Source organism: Aythya marila (assembly GCF_965140915.1).
Source record: "Aythya marila genome assembly, chromosome: 1".
NCBI lineage: Eukaryota > Metazoa > Chordata > Aves > Anseriformes > Anatidae > Aythya > Aythya marila.
In genome coordinates, this window is record NC_139042.1 from 94,788,700 (window position 1) to 94,816,342 (window position 27,643).

At 37.6% G+C, this 27,643-nt stretch overlaps 3 protein-coding genes across 6 annotated transcripts in view; 1 reads left to right on the forward strand and 2 right to left on the reverse strand.

Annotated features, from left to right (window-relative positions):
* TTC3 (tetratricopeptide repeat domain 3) overlaps window positions 1–9,661 on the reverse strand; it is a 62,803-nt gene extending 53,142 nt beyond the window's left edge. For 2 of the 4 annotated variants that reach the window (XM_082781448.1, XM_082781446.1), the window contains exons 1-7: window positions 9,573–9,661; window positions 8,980–9,065; window positions 6,053–6,098; window positions 4,774–4,906; window positions 4,272–4,359; window positions 3,177–3,230; window positions 690–813 (exon numbers count right to left, since the gene is read on the reverse strand). In XM_082781448.1, coding sequence (XP_082637574.1) covers window positions 690–813; window positions 3,177–3,230; window positions 4,272–4,359; window positions 4,774–4,906; window positions 6,053–6,098; window positions 8,980–9,065; window positions 9,573–9,642 — 601 coding nt within the window. In that variant the 5' untranslated portion in view covers window positions 9,643–9,661. Of the gene's footprint in view, window positions 1–689; window positions 814–3,176; window positions 3,231–4,271; window positions 4,360–4,773; window positions 4,907–6,052; window positions 6,099–8,979; window positions 9,066–9,155; window positions 9,532–9,572 lie in introns of those variants that run through there. The other 2 variants (XM_082781447.1, XM_082781449.1) reach the window with 2 other exon arrangements.
* Window positions 9,662–9,709: 48 nt separating this feature from the next.
* Window positions 9,710–16,091, forward strand: PIGP (phosphatidylinositol glycan anchor biosynthesis class P). Its single transcript, XM_082766719.1, has 4 exons — window positions 9,710–9,860; window positions 11,028–11,100; window positions 11,614–11,732; window positions 14,559–16,091. The coding sequence occupies exons 1-4, from the start codon at window positions 9,779–9,781 to the stop codon at window positions 14,687–14,689; spliced, it is 405 nt and encodes a 134-aa protein (XP_082622845.1). The 5' UTR covers window positions 9,710–9,778; the 3' UTR covers window positions 14,690–16,091.
* Window positions 16,092–20,924: 4,833 nt separating this feature from the next.
* RIPPLY3 (ripply transcriptional repressor 3) lies at window positions 20,925–27,332 on the reverse strand (the record flags this gene model as incomplete). The annotated part of the gene is made up of 4 exons (XM_082766732.1): window positions 20,925–21,248; window positions 22,271–22,338; window positions 25,997–26,066; window positions 27,223–27,332. 4 exons carry the CDS (start codon window positions 27,330–27,332, stop codon window positions 21,101–21,103), a joined length of 396 nt encoding a protein of 131 aa, XP_082622858.1. The 3' UTR covers window positions 20,925–21,100.
* Window positions 27,333–27,643: the final 311 nt, after the last annotated feature.

Here is a 27,643-nt window from a genome sequence, read left to right on the forward strand (position 1 = left end):
CTTTTTTTCAGGCAATCAAGTGAAATATGGTTTTATTTTAAAGAATTTGCATTTTTAAGATCTACTAAGATTTCTATTTTAAAGAATATGATCTTTGGTACTTAACTATAAAAAGATACTTCTCCTTACATGCTAGTCTGATTCCAACCACTCAGTTATTTACTGCAATAGCTGAGTTATAACGTGCATATGCAAGAAAAACCATAAGAACAGAAAAAAAGCCATTCAACAGACATCAAAAACAGTGGACTTGGGAACCTGTTCTCATTTCACTCGAAGTTCTCCTGCTAGTGTGAACAGCATACAGCAACTACCATGAGCTCTGTAGGCTTATTTTTGAAATGACTGACAACTCCATTAATAGGCACTTACTTACTGTTTAGTAAGACCCATTTCATATTTCATACACCTTTCACCTCTAAGTTAAAGTTGATAGTCTATAGGCATACACACTGATTTGTCTTTGTTGTCCACTGTGAATTTTCTGAGCATCTGTTCAGCAAGAACATATGCACTGAATATGACCAATATACAGAAACTCAAGAAAGAACTGGCTGTTTAAATAAACAGAAAACAACACTATTTTTCCAGTCACTCCCACGATGAAAAGCACACAAACATTCCTATTTCATAACTATAACATAGGTAACTTTCCACATGGTTGTTTCCTCAGAGTTGTTCATACTTACATTCAGCAAAGAAAATTTCAAGATAGATCCAACCGAAATCACCAAGTTTCTCCAACTTCTGCAGAATACCAACATCACCTGTATATCTGACCCACTCAAGTGCATCCCCAACATCAAAGACACCCTAGTTCAGTTGAAGAATAGGGGAAAAAAAGGAAAGCAAAACAGTTAACTTTAAGTCAATACAAAGAAAAGTCCTAAAGAAAAAAAAACCCACCACACAAACCACTAATTGAGTGACAATAGTGGATATATTCCATGTAAATATAACAAACTACTATTATACCACTTACATGATGCATTCATTCCCAATTTGTTAGCCTTTCAAACAGGCAATAGCTCACAAATACAAATATCTAGGTAACCCAAACACAGCGTAATAAAGCATATTCACAGAATGAGGACAGATATATTTTCTACAGGAGACAGGAATAATTCAAATTATAAAATTTTATTTACAAATATTTTTGATGACTGCAACAAAATTCCTTTAGTGTGAAGTGACAAGCCTGATTAAAGAAATAATATTCACCAGGCTGTTAGATATGCAGGCAGGGCTAAGACTTAATTCCATGAATCATAACTTCCCTTCCACTCAAAGTAAGTTTACCTGTTTGAGCTACAGAATTTTATTTGAAGGAAATGGATTGAGTGAAGAATGCCTGTTGCCTGGGATACTCTCATATTACATGAATCTGCAGATTTTTAAAAATAGTTTAAAAACCTGCATGACTGAGAAAAATATCACTAAAAATGCAAAAACTGGGTTATCCAGCAGTAACTTACAGTTGTACCTATTCTGCTTTTCCTATTGCTACTATCAGTTTTGATATGGTCTTCAAAATTAAACGTCTTTTTCACTTTTGCAGTTAAACTACAGAGCACAGTCAAAACTAGGAAGTGGAGAATAAAAATGATAAATGTAGGGAAAATAAGAATGTTCTCTTAACAAGGACAGTTCCATCAAACATTGAATTTGACAGTGAACACAGATCAGCAGGCTCCCTTACCGCACCCTTAGCCAGCCATTCACAGTCCTTCAGACTGAATCAGTACCACTATTTGAGAATCTCTTGGAAGATTCTCAACCTGTCTCCAACAAAGAGCATTTTGAAAGGTTTGCATCATTTCAGCAATCGAGCACAGTCCCATTTGTAGCTCTGTAGCCTCATCTTGTAAGATGGGTACTAGATGGTACTAGCACTGCCATTACTAGTACCAGGCCACAGGGACTGCAATCTGTTGGGTTTACAGCTTGCCCTGCACCTTGTCTTGACCTACTCCGAGCTCTTGACTTAACTTGGTTGAACTGTAACAGCAATTTTTCTTTTGACTAGGTGGCTGTAATTAATTTGTTTTGTTTTTATATGGTACAATAATAGTTTTTAATACAGACAGTAGTAACAAGTAGTTACTTGTTACTGCTATGACTAACATAATGATGCAGCAGTGAGAAATGGAAGCCAAATACAGAACAAATGAACAGAAGCAAATGACAGAACAAAGGTCTTGAGAATTGCAGACACGTAAAATAGTTCAGAGGAATAGAGGCATGGGACAGTAACAGATGGGTCAGAAGCTGACAACGAAGACTCAATGGCTATAAGCAACTGGCCAATGGTCATTATAAAAATAAAAATGGTCATTATAAAAATAAAATAAAAAAGAAAAACTATGAAGCTGGACAAAATTAGGGTAAAAGCTTTTTAACATACATAAAACATAATATAGAATAAAGTCAGGTATTACCTTAAACCTGTACACCAATGAAAACAACAAGCAAGGTATAAGAGTGTTTTACCAAACATGGAAAACCAAACCGAAGTGAATCCCAGACTTGGAAGAATACAGTAACAGCACTCCTCACAGCAAAGAATACCTGATAGTGATGCCTATATCCGCTACCCCCCACACAAAGAACAGACTGCAGCCATTGGCTTTAGAATCCCAAGGATCAGTAAAAGTTAAGCATAATACCACAAAAAGGGTCAGAGACTAGGAAGTGTGTGTAACCCAGCTCCTAGTGAGTTTTTCCATTTAGAAATATTTATTTCTTGGTTTTCATTCTTCATCTGCAATAACTCTGGAAGATTTCAGTTACACTGTCAATAATTTTTTCTCCATATGTGTAACATGTGTTTGCCTTTCGCCCATACCAAGATTTTTAGTATAACACACTAATACCAGCACAGAAAGAGAGGACAAGCAAAATGCACCAGAGATAGGACATAAGAACTACCTCTAGAATTCTCACCCATTTTGATCTCAAGCAGACAGCATTTATTTCACAGCTCCTGTCACATAGATTTTGTTTTGTGGCTTAGTTGAAATAACTGGCAACCCCAGTCCTGCATGCCTATATAAGCCAAAAGCTACAAACTATTTATGTGTTTTGAAATTTTGTATATTTGTACACTTTTCTTTTTTTTTTAATATATATTCACACACAAAAATGCATTCCAATTAAAAACAATTTGAGAAACTTACGTTTTCTATCCTGCTGCCAATTTTCAGTATGCCCCCAATAAAAGGTGGAACGTTCTAGGAGAGGGATAAAAAAAACAAGATCCAGCTGATACAACCAATGAAAAAGCATCCAAAACAACAGTACTTCCCCTGCTGGGGTCTTCTGCTTCTCCAAATACATTTTGCTATTACCATCTTTTACATCGACAAGGAGACAAAGGCTGAGGAAGTAAGAAGAGGGAAGCAGAGGTAAACAGGGGAATGGGAATACACACAGATCTTCAGATACAGATTGTATGGGAGACTACCACAGGAAGAAAAAGCAAGAAGAACCCATCATGTGAAACAATGTACAGTAACTGCAGAGACATCCTGAAGTACAAGAAGGTGAAAATAGAGCACTCGGACAGCCTGAAGGAGGAAGCAGCAGAAGGAGCATAAGGAAGTATGAATCCACAACAATACACGAATGCCTAATCACAGAAAGTCATATAAGAGACAGAAAAACATAGCTTGGTGTTGAACACAGAATTTCAGTAAATCATTAAAAAAAAAACACCACCACCATATCATACTTAAATTAAAATCATAAATAAAACTATCTTCTCCTCAGCTGCTGAAAACATTTGTTCTATTACTCTCTTTTTTTTCCACAACCACTGTTTTAAGTCAACAACAGTATCAAATTTTAAATATCATAGAACCATAGAATATCCTGAGTTGGAAGGGACCCTTAAGGATCATCAAGTCCAACTCTTGACACCGCACAGGTCTACCCAAAATATCGTGTGTTGAACATGGAAAAAATAACTGAGAAAAAAATCTGCTCAAGTTATTCATCAGGGAAAGGTGCCATTTTTCTCACTGATATGACTCTCTTAACAAGGGTTGCAGTCAACCATATCATGGACTCTGCAAAACTTAAGGATTATCCCAACTATAATAAAGCCTGTGACATGAAACTAACTTTCTAGAAAGCTGTAACTATCAGACAATTTATTCACTCCAATAAAAGGATATGTCTCATTTAAGATAAAACCCCAAGCTGCCTAAGATAAAGAACTAATTAACCTATTATATTTTAAAACATACACAAAGTTAAAAAATAATACTTACAACAACTTTTTTAATCAAATCAACAAGGTCTTCCAAAACCTCTAAATCACAGAGTCTCTTCCAATTCCGGTCTAAAATCTGTGAACTGCTTCAAAACAAAACAAGTTGTTATTCAGAAAAATATCATCATGTAACATGGTCTTACATACTAACAGCTGCAGTGATTAGACGTAAGCTAGAACATGGTTGAGCATGGTTATAAACTCTTCAGAGAAAAAAAAAAAAAAAAAAAAAAAAGAATGGAAAGATTTTGGTACTTTTTAAGTGCAGGGCATCCATTTAAATGCTTAAATACATTCTGAGATTCCAAACTTCAGAAACACATTTTTAATATTTTCAACCATGCGTTCAAGAACTAGGCCTTCTGACCTTAACTAATTTAGCTTATTGTAAAAATATACCTGCAGACTGTTTTACCATTAGCAAGAGCATACATTGATCTTTCAGAGAAAACAAAAATAAATGCAAAGGCTGATGAATCACTGAGAACATGACTACTTACCTCCAATCAGCTACCAAAGAATTACTTTCACTTTTGAAGAGAAGAGGCCAGAAGATGCGTATTTTAATAACGTTGCAATATTCTCTTAATACGTCAACCGGCTGACTGCACCACACTTCACAGGGATCAACATCTTTAAGAAAACAGTTAGGAACTGGATTATACAATTCAGACATTACAAGTAATCAAAGTCTAACTAAACATTCAAAGCCACCAGCTATTTCCACAGTGCATTCCTATGTACTATTTAACCAGAATGAGATAACTTGAAAACTCTCAATATACCTTGCAACCGGAGTTTTTTTTTTGTTTGTTTTTAATAAATTGAAGGAGGAGAAGGAATTTATATGGAAGTAAGAACAGAGACCTGCTGGCAGGCTTTCTATTCCTTGCCCAAGGAATGACTTGTGTCCTGAATTGTATTAACATTAATAAACATAACTGAAAAAAAAAAGCCTGCTTCTAATAACAAGCCTAACGAGGGCTGTGAGATGCTCAAAAGATATTATTTTCGGAATAAAATGTGAGCCTCTTCTAGCTGTACCTGTTTAATTAGTTTCTATAATAGAGTCAGAGTAGCATGGCATGTAGCAACATGGCACCAAAAAAAAAAAAAAATCAACCAACTATTATTATTCTCTAGAGGCCAGTATATACATGATGCATGGCTCTTTCAAAAATATAAACCATGCCCCTTGGAGGCTGTCTGTAAAAGGTGAAGTTCCTTATTAGACTACTGAGGTGGCATCAAGTACTTTCAGAGGAGTACTATCTGAGCATTTGAGTATATGCAAAAACTCATCTTACAGAGCTGCTGGCTACACCTGAGTTTCCTACATATTACAGGTTATCATTTCTATAGCGTATACAGACTTTTATAACTTAGCTTGTTATAAAGCCATCTGCTCTTCTGCAACTGTCAAAAAATTAGAGACTGTAGGCAAAGAGCTTTGTAGTTAAAAAGATCAATTTGAATGTGTCTTTAGACCTGTACAGCTAACGTGTTGATACAATTAAAACACAGGTAACAAACATATACCTTAAATCTTCATTCTTATAACATTAACTGCCTGAACACATCACTGTTATTGACTATTCACACTGTTGTCATGAATGCATAGTAGAAGTATTCTGCATGTTACATAAGCACAAAAAAAAAAAAAAAAATAACACACAATAATTCTTCCAGTGGAAAAGAAGTGAATTAATAATTGAATGATCCAAGCACAACACAGACAGCGCTTTAGGAAGTTATGTAATATTGGTTTAGTTTACATACCTGTTTTAGGTTTATGTGGAGAATGTTGTACAAATACTCCATGACCCTACAGATAAACATATAATTTCTTAACATTGTTTATCTTGCAAATACATTACACCAACTATAAATGATTACTTAACAGTTTCTAAAAATTAAACCAATATAAAATCTTTACATCAGAGGAAGAGAGGATTCGAAGTGATTTTTAAGCTGTCACTAATTCCTTTGCTCAAGGAAAAAAAAATTTGCATATACTTTCGCTTTCAGATCACAGACACAGGGGACCAGTAAAAAAAAGATACTCCTCGTAAACAAGCAGCCTGATCAAAAATGAAACAGATCTATGAAGCGAAGTATTCGGTAACGACGAGTCTATTTTCACATGATATGTGCTTCAAGGGGATTTAATTTCCACTGGTTCAAGTCTAGTCCCACAGAGCATCCATTCATGGTTGATACGTTACCTATACTCCTAAAAGCAGCTTCACCCCCAGTGAATCCCACACTAGCAGATTCCAATAAAGATGTAACATGGAAGATGGGGACACCTGGGATATTTACTTCAAAAGTGTTCTGATCCACACTAAAATACTAATGCAGACACATCAACTAAGTTCATTACTAATGAACTAAAAATTAGTTACCTATTATTAACTGTAATTATTTTGTAGTTAACTTTTTGTAGTTAACTAAAATACTAATGCAGACAACATGGACCTAGTCAGGAGAATGATTTCCATGTCCCTAGTTATTCTGAGTGGGAGTCTTTTATAAAATTTTAATAATGCTCATCATCATCTCACTATCCCCGTGTCCAAACTGAGATGGCTGAATTCTTCCTGCTCCCATCTCACCCCCCCAGTCCTATTTCACCAAGAATAAAATACTACTAGTGTTCACCATTCTCCCTCATTTCTGGAATTCTGCCAACTGTTTTCTGGGGGAAAAACAAAGAAACTTAAGGTCTGCAATATGTTGCACTATCAAACAACAAACCCCTTTGTATCAAATCTTTATAATCCACATTTAGCATAGCCAAAAAGCAAACAGCAAAAAGCTATTTTTTACTAGAGTTACCTAACACAATAGTTTGGTTGCATTCCTATAAAATAAATATCTATCTACATATCCATGACCTAAAAAGCATACACACAGATTAATAGTTCTGAATGAAAGCAAAGTTTTTTAATGGTTTAAACTATGTATTAAATCACCCTAGAACAGCATTCTTCTAAAAACCTAGTCATTCAAAATCAAGTAATAGACAGCAAAATAATATTCAAGAATACCTAGGGAAACGCTTCAAGGTAACATACTCTAAGTACAATACTTTAATGGGTTTAAAACATAGTGCTGCATATAAGCCTCTCAAGCTGAAGAATAAATTACTTTGTTCTGTTTTACAGATCTCTACAAAGTCTATTATCTTAACATGCATTGTATGTGTCATTTGATGCATACTATATGCATTGTGTTTATGTACAGCTGTGTTATCATTTCAAAGAAACACACAGCTATCCCTGAATGTGACTGAAAAAGTGTATAGAAACAAACTAAACACCAAACATGTCTTTCATAGTCCTTTATTCTTTCAGTGGCAGATTTCAGAGAAATAGTGGCATGCTGTGCAATGATGACTTAATAACTTGACCTAAGGCGATGATAAAAAAAAAAAAAATAATCACATGATCTTGCCCAAAGCAGTACTCCTGAACAGCTATACACATAAACTAAGGCTTACCCTTAAAAATAAGTTATTACAATGTGAACAAATGCAACAGACCACAGCACTAACAGAGAGGAAAAAAGATTAACTAGTATTTCAAAATCAGTTCAACTTGAAAGATGACTAAGAAAGTCTCATTCACTCTACAGCATGGATTTTGCTACAACATTAAAAAAATAAAAATACCACAGCCCTCACCCCCATCCCCAACATCCATGATTGACATATCAAGCTCAAGGTAGTATTCCCACTAAAGCAGATTTCAAAAACATGATTTTTAGCACTTGCACGGACAGAATCAGGGGTTTTCTTTCCACAGCACAACACTCATATCACTTTAAAAGATAACACGTATCCTATGCTAACACAACTGTTTAAATATTTTACTCTGTCCATAGCACAAAAAAAGACTTTATTGATATAAACAATTTCCAGTGAAACTCACTACTCTACTGGTAGCAGTCCCTAGTACAGATACAGATTTACTTATAAGAAAGTTACTTGACCTGTACTTTTTATTTCTGCATAGAATAAAGTATCATGTGCCAGCTAGCTTGTATTTGGCAGCAGCAACATTTAGGATAAATAACCCATAACTGAGTTCTCCAAGCAGCAGAAAGATTAACTGCCACAATGTTCATCCTCTAAGATTCTTTGAACATAGCAAGAAGCGGAAAATAAGAGTCAAGGAATGCATTCTTGGAAATACTCAAGCAGAAGAATGCTGCAGTTTACGCAATAAAAGCAACAACTAAATAAGCAGAGGCCCTGTGGGGCACAAATGACCAGGAAAAAAAAAAGAAAAAAAAAAAAAAAAAGATGAGAAATACAAAGAATGAGTGAATGTTATACAGTTAATTTGCTGTCTTGAACTTACACATACTGTTAGGAATAATTGCTCTGTGGTTAAAGGAGGTGTCACTGTAAGGTATGTCATCCCATATGGGGCCTGGATACACAGCCAAGAGATTGGTAAAGTTTTTTCGATGCAACCTACACACCACTGTCTGGTTTTACATGATTGTATACGCATCCAATAAAAGTTGCCTGACAGAGATATACACTATCTGTGCCCTCACCAGATTTAGGGCTTTTGCAAGGGCGTAGCATATGGTGGTGTAAGATACCAGTTTGAACTCATCAAATTACAGATAAAACCTGGGATTAAATCCCGCTGGAGCATCTCGCACGTTCTCCATCCAGCCCCAAGCCTACTCACCAATTCACAGCACGATTTGTCACCAGCATAAAAAGCCAAGGCTGCAAACTCGGATTCGGATATCGGTTCACCCATGGCGCATGACCCTGGAAGAAAAGGAGTCAGAGAAACAGAGATTGGGGGGAGCCCGGAGGCAAACCACCCGCGTTTTACGGGATTTACAACAACCACGTCACCTTACACCTCCCAGTTTTCCTGGAAGACACGCGTGACTTCTACACGACGTGTGTTTCACGGCGTTTAAGCTGAAAACCGGTTAAAGGGCCTCACCCCAGCAGCCCCCCTTGAGCTGCCTCAGCCGCGCCCAGCCCGGGGTCCCAAGCACGGGTTGACCGTGCGGCCGGAGGGCTGCCCGTGCCGCTTATTACGGGTTGACCGTGCGGCCGGCGGGGCTCCCATCCCCGTCCCTCCCCGCGGAGCCCGGAACCGACGTGTCGCAGCCCGGGCACGGCCCCGCAGCGCCCGTCACCCTCCTCAGGGCGGCCCGGGACGGGCTGCGGGGAAGGAAAGGCGCTCAGGAGCCCAGCAGGGTGCGGGGAAGGGGGAGAAGGGGAGCGCCCACCGCCGCCACCCCCCGAGCGCCCGCCGCTCACCGGCCCCCCGGGAGCCGCGGCTCTGCTCCGGGACCCTCCCCGGCTCCGCCCGGTCCCCACCCGGGCGCATGCGTTCGCCTGCAGCTTGCTCGGGTTGCTCTGAGGGCGCATGTCCGGGGGGGGCTCCACGTCCTTCCTCCTCCTCCTCCTCCTCCTCCTCCTGCTGCTGCTGCCTCCCGTACCGCCCCCCAAGCGGAGAGCCCGGCATGGTGGAGAACTCGCCGGCCCCCCTGCCGGAGCGGGCGATATACGGCTTTGCTCTGTTTCTGGGATCCTGGTTCGGCTTTAGTGAGTACGCGCTGTGCTTGCGGGGCGAAAGGCGTCCGGCAGGGGAGCCCCGGGGGGCTGGAGTGGTGCTGAGCTGCTGCCTCCCTCCGGGGGCTGTTACACCGCCTGCTGCGGCAATGCCAAGTTGTGTCTGTCCCTCGTAGTGCTGCGGGGCTTGGAAGGTGTCACGGAGTCAAATGATTATGTCAGAAACCCTCTGTGTTCTAATTTTAGGAGCTTTTTTACTTGAGCTACTCGTGTTCTCACTAATCACGGTAGTGAAACCTTCCCCATCCCAAATGCTGAAAAACAAAACAAAACAAAATAAACAAACAAACAAAAACAAAACTAGGCCAGTCATTTCACTGCTGATGTGACAGCTGCTTTAGCATTCACTGGGCGTATCTTACATGCCCATACAGAGCTAAAGCTTGAGAGATGCTTTCAATGCTTCCGTAAATATACTGTAATTGAATAGTAAAACAAGATCCTGCTACAAGTTTTTCTCATCGTAAAGAGGTAAGCAGAAGGGAAAGTGGCTTCTATTTATCCCACAGGAAGCCGCTGCAGTTCCACAGCTTGTGCCACTGTTTGATTACTAACCTATTCCCATCAATTTTTAATAAACCTTACTTATTTATTGGTAGGGATTAAAATTTCTCAGTGTTGTTTTTGTTGATGTGTAAGTGGTTATTAGCATACCATGAGTTGGGAATTATTTCCAGTATTTTTTTCTGAACCGTTCTTCCACACAAGCACTGCAATTCTACCAGCTTTTTTTTTTTTTTCTTTTCAGTCGAATGACCCCCTGCATGATCATTTTCTGCTTTAACATTATCTTCATACAGTCTAATTTGGTATTCTTTTACTGAGCTTTTCTTGTAATGCAATTCTAAGCAAGTTCAAGAAATGCTCGTCTATCTATACAGGAAATCAGAAACTAGATGTTAATTCAAATATAAAAGTGGTATCATATAAGCAGCTGCACAATGGTTCCCCCATATTGGGCAGGTTTTGTGTGAGAGGCATATTCTACAATGTCTTGGTACAGCTATTTTGACTTTAATTGTGTAAAAGCAAAATATTGTCTTGGTATGTCCCAGTGTGAAAGTATTGATCTAAATCTTAAGAAGGAGGTCTAAGATGGTATCGCTTGGACTATTACCCCTTTTTAATTCTTTTGTGCAGTACTGTATCTTATTTGGGCATATGTTCCTGAGACTTGGCTCTTCTCACTGGGACTAACATACTGGCCTCAAAAGTAAGTTCAACTTTAAGCTCTTAAGTTCAACCTCAGACTCTTACGTTTGGATGTGTGTAATTATTTTCAGACAGGAAACAGTGAAACCATTTTTTAAATAGTGGTCTTAAATTTAATCCATTTTTTCCTGATGATAAAAGACTGTAATCTTTGTGAGGTATTATTTCATGTGGATAAGTAGTTATGTTGAAAATTGTAATGAAACAGATAGTATTTCAATGTTTTATGGTAAATTTGAAATTTTGTTTTCAGGGAGTTTGCCAATGAAAATACAGTAGACTTAAAAAAAAAAAATCCATTAAATGAATCTACTTGATGGTTTATACCCTCACTAGTTACAGTGATTTCTGCAGTCAGTTCTCGTTGGAGAAACCAGGGTTCCTACTCAGCAGTGGTGTTTCTTTTCATGTTTCCAAGTTTGTGCTAGATGCAATAACAATCAATGCATTAAAACTGTTACATTGTTAGATGTTTGTTATTATAAAACGTAAATTTTGAAATCTGTTTCCTCAGGTACTGGGCAGTTGCTTTACCAGCATACCTACTAGTTTCTGTAGGAATTGGTTATATATTACTTTTTGGTATTAACATGATGAGTACCGCTCCACTGAATTCCACAAATACCGTTACAGGTAATATTATTGGTGTGGGGTTTTTTTGGGTGTTTGGTTTTGGTTTGTTTTCAAGATTTTGATACTTAGCTGGTAATTTCTCTCTCTCTCTCTCTATATATATATATACATGTGTGTGTGTGTAGAATCATAGAATCATTTAGGCTGGAAAAGATCTCTAAGATCATCTAGTCCAACCTTTAACCTAGTACTGAACTCCACCACTAAACCATGCTACTAAGTTCTACATCTATACATTTTTTGAAGACCTCCAGGGCTGGTGACTCAGCCTTGTCCCTGGGCAGCCTATTCCAATGCCACACAACCCTTTCAGTAAATAAATTTCTCCTAACATCCAACCTAAACCTCCCCTGGTGCAACTTGAGGGCATTTCCCCTCATCTTATTACTTGGTGCTTGGGAGAAGAGTCAGATCCCCATCTTGGTGTAGCATCCCTTAAGGTAATTGTACAGCACGATAAAGTCTCCCCTGAGCCTCCTTTTCTCAAGGCTTAAACAACCCCAGCTCCTTCAGGCACTCCTCATAAGACTTGCTCTCAAGGCCCTTTACCAGCTTTGTCACCCTTCTTTGGATACGCTCGAGCACCTCAATGTCTTTCTTGTAGTGAGGGGCCCAAAACTGAACACAGTATTCGAGGTGCGGCCTCACCAGAGCCAAGTACAGAAGGACAATCACTTCCCTAGTCCTGCTGGCCACACTGTTCTTGATACAGGCCAGGATGCTGTTGGCCTTCTTGGCCACGTGAGCACACTGCTGGTTCATGTTCAGCAGACCAACACCCCCAGGTCCCTTTCCACTGAGCAGCTTTCCCCCAGCCTGTAGCACTGCATCGGGTTGTTGCACTCAAGTGCAGGATACAGCATTTGGCCTTGTTGAACTTCATACAGTTGGCCTTAGCCCATTGATCCAGATCCCTCTTCAGAACCCTCCTACCCTTGAGCAGATCAACACTCGTGCCTAACTTGGTATCATCTCCAAACTTACCAAAGGTGCACTCCATCCCCTCATCCAGATCACTGCTAAAGATACTGAAGAGAAGTTTCCTCAGTACTGAGTCCTGGCCAGTCGCCCCTTGTGACTGGCCTCCGGCTGGATTTAACTCCATTCACCACAAATCTTTGGGCCTGACCACACAGTCTGTTTCTAACCCAACGAAGCGTACACACATCCAAGCCTTGAGCATCCAGCTTCTTTAGTAGAACGCTGTCGGAAATGGTGTCAAAAGCTTTACTGAAGTCTAGGTAGACCATATCCACAGCCTTCCCCTCATCCACTGAGCACATCACCTTGTCAGAGAACATCAGGTTCATCAGGCAGGACCTGTCTTTGATAAACCAATGCTGACTGGACCTGATCACCTGGCTGTCCTGTAAATGCTGCGTGATGGCACTCAAGATAATCTGCTCCATGAAATTCCCTAGCACCATGTCAGACTGACAGGCCTATAGTTTCCCGAATCCTTCTTCCAGCCCTTCTTGTCGATGGGTGTCGCTTTGCTGGCCACCAGTCAACTGGGACCTTCCCCAGTAGCCAGGACTGCTGATAAATGATGGAAAGCAGCTTGGCCAGTTCTTCTGCCAGTTCTCTCAGTACCTGTGGGTGGATCCCATCCAGCCCCATAGACTTGTATATGTCTAAGTGGTTTAGCAGATGGCTAACAGTTTCCTCGTGGATTATGAGGGCTTCACTCTGCTCCCTGTCCCTATTTACCAGCTCAGAGGGCTGGGTACCTGGAGGACTTGCTACTGAAGACTGAGGCAAAGAAGGCAGTAAGTACTTCAGTCTTTTCTTCATCTCTTGGCACTATGTTTTCCCCCACCTCCAAAAAAACTGATGAAGGTTCTCCTTAATCCTCCTTGTTTATATTTATAAAAATATTTTGTATTATCTTTAACAGCAGTAGTCAGATTGAGCTCAAGTTTGCCTTTTGACCCTTCTAATTTTCTCCCTGCACAGCCTCATGACATCTTTGTAGCCCTTCTGAGTAGCCTGCCCCTTGTTCCAAAGCCCATAAACCCTCTTTTTCATCCTGTGTTCTAGCCACAGCTCTCTGTTCAGCCAGGCCGGTCTTCCATGCCAGCTGATCTTTCAGCATGTGGCCTGCTCCTCTGCTAAGAGGGAAAAACTCTTTGCTATTTGATGCAGTGGTCTCCAACTAGTGAAGCATACTCTGTTAGTAAAACAGACAACATTAGAGGAACGGGGCTTGGGCCTATAAAGCTTGACCAGGCATGTTCTTCTCATGCCACCCTTTCACTTGGTGTCAATCCAAGAGCCTGCATAGTTGTATGGCAGGTGAGGTAGGGGACCTACTCAGTTTGAAAAACAGCTACTCTTGTCTCTCTCTCTCTTTTTTTTTTTAGAGGGAACTGTTCAAAATGCACCTGCAAACAAGTTTATGCTGTTGTAAGAATGGGTGCTGCATGGTGATAGGAACAAGAAGTCAAGTTAAAGTGAGAGTGAGCAGCATTTCCCAGCAGGAATCCTAATATTAAATGTCCACAGTACAGACTGAGCTATTCACTGTAGGGCTTGTTCATTCTGTTTATCTTCAGGTAGTTTTGGTTTAATGTCATACAGCATTTTAAACCAAGCAAAGTTCTAGACAAAGATTCCAGCAGAAGGGCAGGATTGATTTCTTCATGGCTTTTTAATATATGTTTATATATATATATATGCTAATATATGTTGATGTAAAGTGTTTCTGATTTACCATCTTGTTACACCTCAGCACTCAGTGGCTAATTTTATACAGTGTTGCATTATGTAACATTTCTTCAAAGAAAATGTCTTTAATATATGGGATGTCTTAATTGTTTCCTGTAGATAACTATGCAAAAAAGCAGCAACAGAAGAAATTTCAAGAAGAAGCAATTCCAGCACTGAGAGATATTCCCATCAGTGAAGTAAACAGAATGTTTTTTCTTCCTGAAAAAGGAATCTGCAATAGCAGATAGTTCTTATTAAGACTTGTTTGAATTAGCTGATTAGTTGAAGCATTGCGTAAGTAAAATCAAAACCTTCCCATGGTAAAAGAAACTTCTTTCTGATTTTATAACAGAGCTTTTTGATCTGAGGTTCTAACTAAATTATGTAAACACATTTCATTGAGATGGTTTGGTTTTATTATTATGCATGCAGCATAATAACTTGCATTGATATGAAAATTATGCCACATTAATTTATCTAACTGTTCTTTTGATTTTAAAATAGCATTCTATTACTTGTAGGTTGCTACTTGTGATTTCCTTCTGAGTAAAAGATAATATTTGGACCTAGCTTAATTTTGTTTCTCACTGTGTTTGGGGAGAGCACGTGTTTAACTTATGAAATGCTTGAAGCTTCTTTATATAAGTTAAACTGAAGTGTTTACATTGTAAATGTATGGTTTTCTTATGTAGATATTAGTAAAATATAGTTAATTTTTACTTCCTTAAAGTTAGCAACTTTCCTGTGATTTTATAATATTTGTTCTGGGTCAAGGTATATAGTGGTTGACTTTTCTTTACACAGTTCTTCACTCAACAAACTATTTTATTTTTTTCCCAAATTGGTGGACTTATTAACCATAGAACCACGGAATGGATTAGGTTGGAAGGGACCTTGAAGATCAACCAGTTCCAACCCCCCTGCCATAGGCAGGAACACCGCAACCTAGACCAGGTTGCCCAGGGCCTCATCCAGCCTGGCCTCGAACACCTCCAGGGATGGGGCATCCACAGCTTCTCTGGGCAGCCTGTGCCAGGGCCTCACCACCCTCTGAGTGAAGAATTTAATCCTAACCTCTAATCTAAATCTCTCCTCTTTGGTTTAAATGGCTGAATGGTTTAAAGCTATTCCCCCTTGTCCTGTCATTGTCGAACTGAGCAAAAAGTTGCTCTCCATCTTTTTCGTAAGTCTCCTTTAAGTGTTGAGGGACTGCAATGAGTTCACCTCAGAGCCTTCTCTTCTCCAGGCTGAACATCCCCAGCTCTCTCAACCTTTCTTTGTGGGAGAGATGCTCCAGCCCTCTGACCAACTTCATGGCCCTCCTCTGGCCCCACTCGAACAGATCAACATCCTTCTTGTGCTGGGGGCCCCAAACGGATGCAGCACGCCAAGTGAGGCCTCACAAGGCAGAGCAGAGGGGCACAATCCCCTCCCTTGCCCTGCTGTCCACTCCTCTGTTGATGCAGCCCAGGATGCAGGTGGCCTTCTGGGCTGCAAGCACACACTGCTGGCTCATGGCAAGCCTTTCATCCACCAGAACCCCCAAGTCCTTCTCTTCAGGGCTGCTCTCAAGGAGTTCTTCTCCCAGTCTGTGCTTCAGTCTGGGATTGCCCTGGCCCAGGTGTAGCACCTTGCACTTGGACTTGTTGAATCTTGTTAGGTTCACATGGGCCCACTTATCAAGCTTGTCCAGGTCCCTTTGGGTGGCAGCCCTTCCTTAATTAAAATACCAAGATCACCAGAAATAAAGGATCTATGTTAAAAAAATTTTCTGAAACAACTTTTGAAATTACAATTATTGAGCTTTTTTTAAAAAAATGAAAACTAGTTTGAAGGAACCCTCAGGTTCACCTTGTTATAGTCTGGGTTATAACAAAAAGCACAGTAACTTACAGCAATAGTTCAAATATTTCTTAAAAAGTAAATTTTTTTTCATGTATGCTACATTTTAAGTGTTTTGTTGTTTGTGTGTGTTTTACAGGAATGAGTATTTATATCTAATCTTCATGACTGTAAATTAGTAAAATGTTTTTTCCTTGAAAGTTGTAGATTTCTTTGTGGTGTTTTGTTTTTCAGAGTGCTCTCAGTTGCTGTTATTTCCCCCTACCCCATTTTTGCCCTTCAGTTTATCTTAACTTACATGCTCAAACACCTATCTGTAGGGTGAATACAAGGTTTTATGATCAACAGACTTGAAGATGTATTTAGTCTGTTGTTAATTCTCTAGTTATGTTGTAGGCACTGAAGTATTGACTGTAATCTTTTTTCTTTTTTCTTTTTTTTCTCCCATGGAGTTTCTGTCCATGTTCTCTGTTCCTTTTGTTTTATGAGAAAGCAATTTTGTTTTTAATTCTAAATTGACAACTAGTGAAGGCCATGTTTCTGTTATCATTTAATGTAAGGATTAATTTAGTCCCCTGTTAAGGAGTCCCAAATCCCTTCAGGATAAAGAAAAGCTACTGGAAAATGCCCTCAGGCCCTGAAAGCACACAAATTAAAGGATGGTAAACGTTGGACAAAGATTGTATCAGTGATGAATCTGCCATTTCATTTAACTGCTGACCTCACAATTATGGGAAAACCAACAGAGGCACCTAAGTGAATAGGCAAACTGGGGCCATTTGTTTAAGTAAAACTTGCAGGCATGAAACTCAATCTTTGCTTTTCTGTCACTACTGTGTAGCGGTGCTTCAAAGGCACTGTAGTGACCTTTTCTTCAACTCAGGAATAATAATTGACACTTCAGAAGTTGCCTTTGTGATCAAAATAAAACTAGATAACATGGTGTATATGGGCTATCAAATGTATTTTGCTGGGGGATACTTGTATTTTGTTTGGGATTCATCAGTTCATGGTCTTGCCTATGGCTGCAATTAAGCAAAAGATATACAGCTCTGCCGCAAAGAGAGGTTCTGCCTTTTGTAAGCACACAGCAAACGTTAGCTATAGTTATTTAGAGGAGCTTACATAGATTTTGCCTTACATTTTGCCATTCTAAGAAAACCTGAAGTGATTGAAATGTGTTGCTAGTAGTGCCTTTCTTTACAAAACATACCTGTTTAAAGGCTTTGGATATCAGGTGTCCATTATTATCAGACTGAGGCAAAAACTAAGTAAATAAAAGGAAAACCAAAATTTGCCCCCGTTTTCACCCTTCTGACTTACAGATGGCATCTTTTTATAGCACAACTAGTAGAAATTAGTGGAATTTGATTCAGCTTCTGTTTTTTTTCCCTTCAATTTTTAATGTGTTGGAGGCTGATGAGTTTTTACACATCTCACTATAAGCTTCATGTGATAAGACAAGCTCCACCCAAATGGTATTGGAATGAATGTGTATGTAAACATGTAATAAGAAATAACAAATGAGTGCTGTTTCAAACAAAAAGGCTGAATGCTAAATAAAATTATAGAACTATGGTTGCCGAATTTGTGTAATGATGATAAAGATTCCCTCCTTTCCATCTTAGCTATAAACAGAAGGGTAGTAGCAACATGGGTGATGTTTATGATGTTGAAGTTGAGAAATATTGAATTAGAAAATTTGGGAATAGCTTCCCTTTTCGATCATTTCCATGACTTTATCTTGGATAAAGTCTTCTGAGACTTCAAAAAAGACTTGGATAAAGTCTTTTATTGCATTGCGCTGTGTTGAATGCTGTAAGCTTGGAAGCTTTAGCACAAATATTTAACTTACACATATGAAGCAGCAGAAAAACTAAATTCTCTGTGTATTCACATAATTTTATTTTTGTTGTAAGTATGTCATTAATAGAAGTATTTTTTCACTTTGTGATCAACAGGGAGATGTAATAAAAGAGGTAAAAGCCTGGTTATGAAGATCAAACGTACAAGCATATGGAGTAAAATATGCAAATGTTATAAAAGTTAGCACAATTCTGTGTGTGTTACTGTTTACTGTTCCTACACATAGGATGATTGCAGTAAGAAAAGGAAACAAGAAACATGGCAACTCAAATTTTGCTTCACTTTGTTTCTCTTTGTTTGTGAAAGTGATGTAGGAAACAATGCTGTGTGAAGATACTTCTTTAGGCAGTAGTAGAAAGGATTTGGCTTTCTCCTTGTGATATGTAGGTATAGTTTTGCTGTTACCTAAAGCAATCTGAATTGTACAGGCTGTCTTAAAAATCCGAGTATAGTTTTGGGATGCTGTCAACTTGATTTAATGATCTTTAAAATAGATGTTGTGATGGGAGAATGGGCTAAAAGGTGTGTAACAATGTTTAGGCAAATAGGCATTGTCTAGGTACCTCTCCAGCATTCAAGTACCAGTGGGACGTGAACTTACCTGTCACTTGCATAATTTTAGACAAAAAATGGAAATGGAAAGGTAGCATTTGCTGGAAATGTTACAGTTATTGAACTAGTAACAGTAGTTCTGCAAGATGAGGTCCTGAGCCAACAATTTAATCCGTAAAACAGTACATTTCTAGCCTTGTCTTTGAAGTAGTAAACTCATGATAAACTCATTATTTGGGGATGCTTTGTTATCTTTTTCCTGGAAATGATGGATGATTCTAAGGTCACTGAAAACTTCACAAGGTCAAACTGCAGATGAAGTAACAAACCAGAACTGAAAACTGAAAATTAACTGCAATTGAGAAACAGAGATGCTATAATTAGTTCACTTCTAGTCTTTAGTTAATTGTTAGCAAACTGGTAAGGAATCACAATGCACAATTTATTTAAGTGTGCAAATAAGGTTATGTTGACATTGTAACATGAAGATACATTTGTTTATATGACACACACACACACACACAATGCCAGTGTGTTTGGGAAAGAATAATGTAGCTTTAACTTCCTCTAATAACCATAGCTAAATACATGTATTATCAATCAGGAAAATAATACAGTGATAATACCTTAATTTGAAAATGGAATTTAACAGTAAAGGGGAAAGGAAAAGAGACATAGTGTAGTATTGACTGAGAAACTGAATCAATTTTTGCTGATAACATGTTGTCAGACCTCAGCAGATATTTAAGGTGATTTATTTTGATATTCCTAAGAGCCTTTGGTAAGACTGGTATCCACTATGCAGTTTCACTTTTCTAATAATAAGGTTTGTTCTACACGCCTAATGATCATACTTCTCTGAAGCTATTTTTTTGTGTTTCAAAGGTATGGATTTGCAACAGCTCTTGCTCATGTAATTAAAACTACATCTGATGTAGCGCATTTAAGAACATGTTTCATGCAAGACCAAAGGTAAATTTAGCTCACATTATTTCTCCAACACTGACTAGTAGTACACATTCATGGAAGAGCAAAGATTAGTGCAAGAAGCTAGTAATATTTCCCCAGGATAATTTTCCAGCCTGTAACAATGTGAATCAGGAAGCTTCTGTTCAGCATCTTTATATTTTTCTTATGAAATTGTTTCATTTACTTTTTATAAGTAGGTAGACTGTTAGTTTCCACGACATCACAGCATAGTCACAAGCTGAGTGAAGTATTCACTTTGTTTTAAACCCACTGCTCACTATTCTCATTTGATGTTCAATCATTTCCCACTATCTTCAAGCCTCTCAAATGTTCCAGACCACATTTACATATTCAATCATGTCTCCCAGGCTAAAAAGTTGTGATATTTTGTTGTTTGCACAGCTATATTTTCATTATCCTTTCTCCCCCTCTCACTTCATTGCATTTATTTCAAGTGTGAACATCAGCGTCTAGAATACAGCAGGCTTACGGCATGCATTTTGAGTAGTTGATCTGCATTTATACAGTGGCTGCTTGTCTGGGATTTCCGAACCTCCAGCATTTTTCTGCCTGGAAGTATTTTTAATGAAGCTGCTGGTGCTTGTCCAGGATGCTTTTTTACAGACCTCAGTAAGCCCCCCCGGGGGGGGGGGGGGGGGGAATTTGTAGCAAATAAGACAAAAAGTTAGTATGTAATACATTTTAATATGCCATTAACCTAAATCCTAGTTTTTAACCAACTCACTTTTTTTTTTTTTTTTTTTTTCTCCTGGCTGACAACAATGCACTTTTCTGATTAGAGGGGGGGAAATTAAGAATAAGAGAAGATATCACGAGGCTGTCATTTAAAACTTGTCTTGGCAGGAAGTTATATTGGAATCTGTTAAAATTGCTTAGGTTAAACTGGCATACAGTGTTAAAAAACAAATATCCTCCCACAGAGCTAATAAACAATAGTCTTGCATTTGAAATCATTCATTTCTTAAATTCTTACAAACATTGTGTTTCAAAGCCTTCACGTTATTATGGGGCTGTATGTTATATTATTTTCCCTCATGATCAGTCCTATTTTCATTTTATCCAGACTGCAATGTAAAAGAATAATGAATAACCAAAGACAGTGCTCTTCACATTCTTAATCCAAGTATTGCTTAAATCAACTCAACTTAAAACATTACAACTTTTTTTTTTTTTTTTAAGTTTCAGGGTTTTATTTAAGTCTCTCAAAACACGAAAGGATTTCCTCTTAATTTCCAGTTGCATTGACTCATTCTTCTTGGGTATATGGGTATAAATAGTCTTCATAAGCTTTGATGTGTTTCTTTGTTCAGTCAGATGTTTGTCCATGCATTTGTGAGAGTTCCTTTTTTGATTTCTTGTTTTATTTGTTTTTTGGTTACATTTTTATAAAGGCTGACAACTGTTTATTATTAGGCTGAATTGGTTTCTTCTTCATCTTCCTCAGAGTCAGTGTCATCATTGTAGAAGTGAATTGTAGCTTGTACTGGAAAACTAGCCAGAACCTTTTCTCCGATGTTATTAAGAAACTTCTGGGATTTGGACTTAGGCAAATACAGTCTGATAAGAAAACATTTGAAGAGAAAAAGTAAAACCATGAGACACTTTCCCAGCTAACCTAACTTGACTACTAAAATCTATTTTTATCTTTATTTGAAGGGAGAAAAATCTTGAGGTTCTCTGTATTTTAAAATATAAATTACTAACTTAAAAGGTACTGTTAACTTTAAATTATCTCAGTTGCTTTGGGCATATTGTGTATTGTATTTACCTAAGGTCCCTCCCTGATAAGGTGTTGCCAGGGCAATGATGCGTGTTTGAGGCTTTTTGTTCTGTTTTTCAGCTCAGTACAGAATGGAAGCATCCCGTGTACTGCAGAAAGTGAGAGGGATGTTCTGGGATTCTGGCATTAAGATTAAAACACCAGATTAAGATTGGGGTGGGTTGACTCTTGCGCACAGGCTGATTTTAGTGATTTTAGTGTCTCCAGGTGGAGGAGGAGGTAGACGCTGAGATTTTTTTCAAAATTCATACTGTTTTGTATTGACACTTTAAATACGTCGTATTAATTTACATTTCAGGTTTTCACCTGTTTTCCCACTAAAGCAAAATTAATGTGGTCTATATACATATGCATGTGGTTTTGTGTGCATATATATGCACATCTTTTCCTCTTGGTTCCACTTTGGGCAGTTTTCAACTAACTTGACAAAGGGATAAAGGTCATACAATTTAAATTTCTACAACTTCTTAAAAATGATGCTCATAAAGAAGAGGGATATTCCAATGCAAATATAAATTAGATCAGGCAGGATAATGTTACTTCTTTTAAGATGGCTTTTTTTTTTTCTTTTTTTTTTCTTTTTTTTTTTTATATATTATTAGAGTATTGTTTCAGGTTTTGTTCAGCCTGGGTGACTTTCCTGGTGGGCAGATAAAAATCTACAGACTTTGGTGAGTAGTTAAACTGCATGACTAAAAAGAAACACTGCAGAGACAAACTGATACTTCTCCATAGAAGAAACATGATTTTTTTTGGAGACTGTTATTTTCCCTATATGAAGTGATAGGATTTAACTCACCTCACTGGATGTTGAAAACCCAGGGCTCCTTTTGATCTAAAATTCATTAGCTGACCATCCGGTTCTGACTGTAAAGAGACATTATATAGAATAAGCTAAAAATGACAAATTCACTCTTCTACAGGTAACTAAAATTCTACGGTAGTGTTGCTTTGTTTGGTGCTCTGCAGTTTTTCTGCTGACTAAACAGACTTCGGAGATTATTTCTGCCCACAGGCTGCCCATAGTTGTGCATTTAACAAAACATTTGAACTTGTGTGTTTTATGAGCCATAAAGCTATAAAGTAGTGGACGTTCTGCTTAAGATCTTGTGGAATATCTGTAGAGACTGGTGAGCTAATAACATCAAATATCATCAAATCAGTGATTGGAAGAAAAAAGGGTTTTCAATGATTGGAGGTTGAGGGGTTTATAAAATACCTCTTTAACTAACCAGTAGGTTGGAGTTGGAATGTTCAAATCAGCAAGCTTAATTTTAATCAAGGATCACAAGTGCATTAAGTGTCCAAACAGTAAAATCAAGAGACAGCTGGCATCTGATATTTCTATTCAAACAGTGATATAAAAAGCAAGCATTTTTTGATACATCAAACTGTGTAGCAAAAATCCATTTTAAATATCAAAAGGAAAGTTAGCAAGTAAACTCTTTAAAATAAAGGTCACAGTAAAAAAAAAAAAAAAAAAAAAAAAAAAGAATTGGCAGAAGAAGTTTACATTACCAAATCCCATTACAACCGTAAACCTGAAAGCAACTTCCAAAGTCACTGAGCCCTATTACTTGGTCTTGTAGGCATACATGTATGTTCTCTTCCACATCTTCAAATAAGATTTATTTTCTCCTCCTATTACTATAAACTTCACTTCGCATAAAATAATAGATTTAACTTCGCTGCAATATAATTTCTAGTGAACAAAATCTAGAAGCTGTCTACTATAAACAAAGATGACTTATGCCACTGTCAGAGCAATTCATCTATCTTTCTGAGGAAGTAGGCCTAAGCATTAATATTTTGGTGGGCCCCCAAAAGCCCTTGGGCTACAGATTGAGCAAGGGGTCTTAAAGAATTATCTCTGTATTTTTTATGTTGGTCTTATCTCCCATGCCTGCCTGTTCGTCTTGTAGTCAGAACGTTTTGTCTTCAGGCTGTTAGGTTTTTAATTGGGAGACTTCTTTGTTTTCACAGTACCTTGTAAAACGGGTTCCTGATCTGGCTGAACATTGTCAGTGTGATCATAATATCTATGTTAAATAATAAAAACATACGCTGTTTTTCTTTTCTCATATGTGGATTAAAATTAAAATAGTCTTTTTACCTTTATTGACCAGTTTTTTTTCTTGCTAGAAAGATAGCATATATATTTAATATATATATAATATGTAGCATATATATTTAATATATATATTTAAAATTATATATGCAATAACGTGTTGATTAAACACATTATATATATGTACATTTCTCTTTTCAGACTGTAATACAGCGTTTTTGGAAAACAATTTGATAAAACCCAATTAACTGCAAATCTAATTCAGCTGTTTGCATATAGCAGAACATGTTCAGTGCTAATTTGTATTGCATTGTAGATATGGCATAACTTTAAATCGATTTTCATGGCTTTTCTTCTGGCATAAATAATATTTGCATTTAAGTAGTATGAAAAAGATTGATTTTTATTTAAGGAAAATATCAGGCATAAGTAAACATAGGGTGTATTGTAACACATGATCTTGGCAATAGAAGTACAATTATTTATTTATTTATTTATTTATTTTACCAGTACTTGTGTTTTTTAGTCCTTTGCTTGGCATCGCTTAATTTCTCAGGTTAGAGTTTTATAAGTACATTCTTAAATCTTCTATTTAGTTACACAGATGGAGTATATTGACACTTATTTGCTTCTCTCCAGTTTTTGGAATGTCTACTGATCCATAAAACACTGGCAGTTGTATGTATATATTGTAGAAAATACAAGTATATGGCATGCAACTAACTAGCAAAACATTGTGCTCAACCCATTTTTGAAGGCCTTCTCCTAGACACCTCAATAATCTTGCTGAAGAAGATGCTTCTTTCTTCCCACAGCTGTGGGATGTCCCTATGCATCAGCCAGCACCGCTTTCCACCTATACACCACACAAAACATCCGAGCATCTTTCCTCATTTGTCAAAAGTGCATATGAAAGGTCTCCTGAGGCCCTCCCTGAGCCCTCATCTCATTAGGTCCCAGGCATCTACAGTGCTAAAGGAAGATGAATGGACCATAAGGAGTGGATGATAAGGATCTGAGCAGCTTCAGGCAGGAAGGAGGAATGTTTTTTAAATTTACAGTTTTTTTCAAATGAACTGTTTCAGATGAACTTAGTGTGAAACAATGCCAAGCTGTCAGCATGAATGTTACGCTAGTGCTGTTAACATTAGCAAAAATTCATGCGTGGATTGTTTTTCTTGCACAAATGTTAAGAAGCCCAAGTGTGGATTAAAACTTTCAAGCTGTTTGAATACAATTTTCTACAAAAATGGAATTTCAGTAATAAATCACAGTTTCAGAAACCTTAATTCCTTGAAATTGTAAGTATACAATCCTTCTTCTGAGAGTAGGATTGCCTTCATTCTCAGCAAATTTGTAGGTGCCTTTGGGAAGGACATTCTTCTACAGGCTTTCCCTATGGTGCTTGCCAGGAGTATGGCACTCTAAAAGATCCATATAGCTACAGCCTCCATCTTCAAGAGACAAAAAGTACATGATAAAAAGATACTTCACGTGTTAGAATATAGTACAAACTATGAGTTTTAAAGACTTGCGCTAAGGAGAGTTGTCTTAACCTGCTGAGCTTTGGATAAAAAGTTGGAGATGTAACTGTGGATCTGATGCTGCAAAAACTTACAAAGGCGCTTAAAACTAAGCACTGGAGCACCACTTCAATACATTTTTTTCAAGTTTGCAGCGTTGGGCCTTATGTTGAATGTGCTTCAATGTCTTTTTGTTTTTATCCTCTGATCTAACAAATCTTTCTAAAATGAGTAAATAGAACTAATAATCTCTGGGCCTTTCAAAGGCATTTTTCAGTATGAGCTTTTAAATTGATTTTTTCTTTTGATTTCTTAGCTGGTTTAGCTATAGCAACATCCCTCCCAAACATCAATCAACAAAACTGTGCACCTGAAGGTATATTTTTCAAATTTCATCTTAAAGTCATTTTCACTCCCAACTCTTTTTTGCCATATACACAATATCATGTGTGGGCTAGGAGTGGAAAATTCACTCTGAAGATATTTTAATTCTTGTAATTAAGCAAGTAAAAACTGATGCTAAAATTTGATGTTGTCGTAGTGAGCAGTGCTCTCTGCAGCTCCTTAAGAGCTCGTAGTGATATTATATCTAATATAAATTGGAGGTACTCTTAAACATTCTCATGTATAGAGCATTGTAATTCAAAACATTTTTAATACTGAAGAAAATGCTTTTAAATTGACTTTTTTTTTTTTTAAGTAAAGGAAGTGAGGCTTGGTCTTCTATTCCTTTTTTTTTTTTTTTTAAGTAAAAAAAAAAAATTTTACTTAAAATTTTTTTTACTTAATTTACTTAAAAAAAAAAAAATTTTTTTTTTTTACTTAAAAAAAAAAAAAAGGAATAGAAGACCAAGCCTCACTTCCTCTGCTCAAATAGCTTCAATTTCTGCACCTGTTTTCTATAAGGATTATTTTCTTCAGAATTTAATCTCACCATTTGTTGATTCTCTGTCATTTCACCATCTTTGGCTGTGAGCATCCAGGGCCTCCATAAAACAGGGCTGCTGAAAGATTAAGATAGAATAGCACTCCCACAGTTAATTCTGTGTCGTAATATCCATACAGTATCCATTCAATACAAATGCTTTTGTTAGATTCTGCTGGCATCTTTTGAAATAACTTTTTTTCCACCACATTTTGATCATCGATTCATATAATATCTGAGTTGGAAGGGACATATTTTGATTTGGCAAATGTGATTTCTATAGCAATATTAATCTGTCCTCTGTCTATGATCTGATTGAACAAGTTAGACAATCACTTGCACATTTTTAACTAAGGTATCATTTCCTATTAAGATATCACAGCTCAAAGGGACTGCATTGCACTCCAAATGATGATGTAATTAATACTGAAATATTTTCTGTTTTTGCAGTACTGCTACAAAATAAAAAAGTAACTCTCCTTCTCTGATGCTATGTCTAATTAAAGGTTACATATGGTCACGGTGTGCCTGGTTATTAATTGATTAGACAGCTTCAGCATTAAACTAACATGGGCAATCAGATCTAATTAGCTTAAGAGAGCATATACTGTCATGGATGCTATGTGTCCCATTTTTTGATGATGGCTACTACAATTTTAAATGGCATTTTCAGTAGTACTTTCCTTCTCTGCTGCTGTTACATACGGTAGGGGAAATTAAAAAGTGTTTTTATATGTAAAAGGTAAATAAACTTTAAAAAAATCAGTTATCGCAACCTGAATTTTCATCTGCTTCCATTTACAAGTAAATCCTGAAATATTTGAGTGGAGAGTATAAAATATTGGAATAACAAATAAAATAAAAGTTCCAAGCAAAATGTTTTCAGAAAAGTATTTTACCCATTATTTCTGAAGTTGAAAATTCTTTTTTGTTGTTCATTCCATGCCAAAAACACTACATTCGAATGATACTTACAGTCTGGGCTTCTTAGTCATCTTGAAAGTGACCATGTTGTTGTTCTTAGTGGCAGAATCCATTTATTGCTCACCTTGTGATACAGCTGGTGGTATTATTTTAAAGGGGATGCTCAGCAGTGCCTATAGACAGATACAATACCTCTCCTTCTACTGGATTCCTGTTTTAAGGGAGTCCTATGCTTTTCAGCTCATAGTATTTCTGGAGGAGCTTGGAATGGAAAGCTGGTGAAAAAAGTTCTCTGCCTGTCTCTGTCTTACCTCTGTGGCTGTTCTCCTGGATGGAGCGAGTGTTGCTGGGCGTCTCTGGAGCAATGACAGACGTGATCCACTGTAGCCTGGAGCGAGAAATCTGCAGCTGCACCCTCCATAGTTTTTGACGGTCTAAAGCCTGCTGTTTCTGTGGCAGGCTGACTGCTTGTCTTGGCCTCTCAGCCCCTCCTTTATCTTAACTCCCAAAGCATACTTACCTAAAACAAACATGGCCTCAGGTAAAAGGAGAGAAATGTCCTTAATGAGTTTTCTTTTGACTCCTCCAAATAGTTCAAAGATGTGGTTCTCACATGGCCAGGCTCCTGGTGAGAGCAGTTCTAGAGAAACAGACTTTTTATTAAGCTTAGTTAACAAATCATATTGAATAATGTGTCCTTTGTCTTTCTGTTGATGTTTTACAAAATCTGTA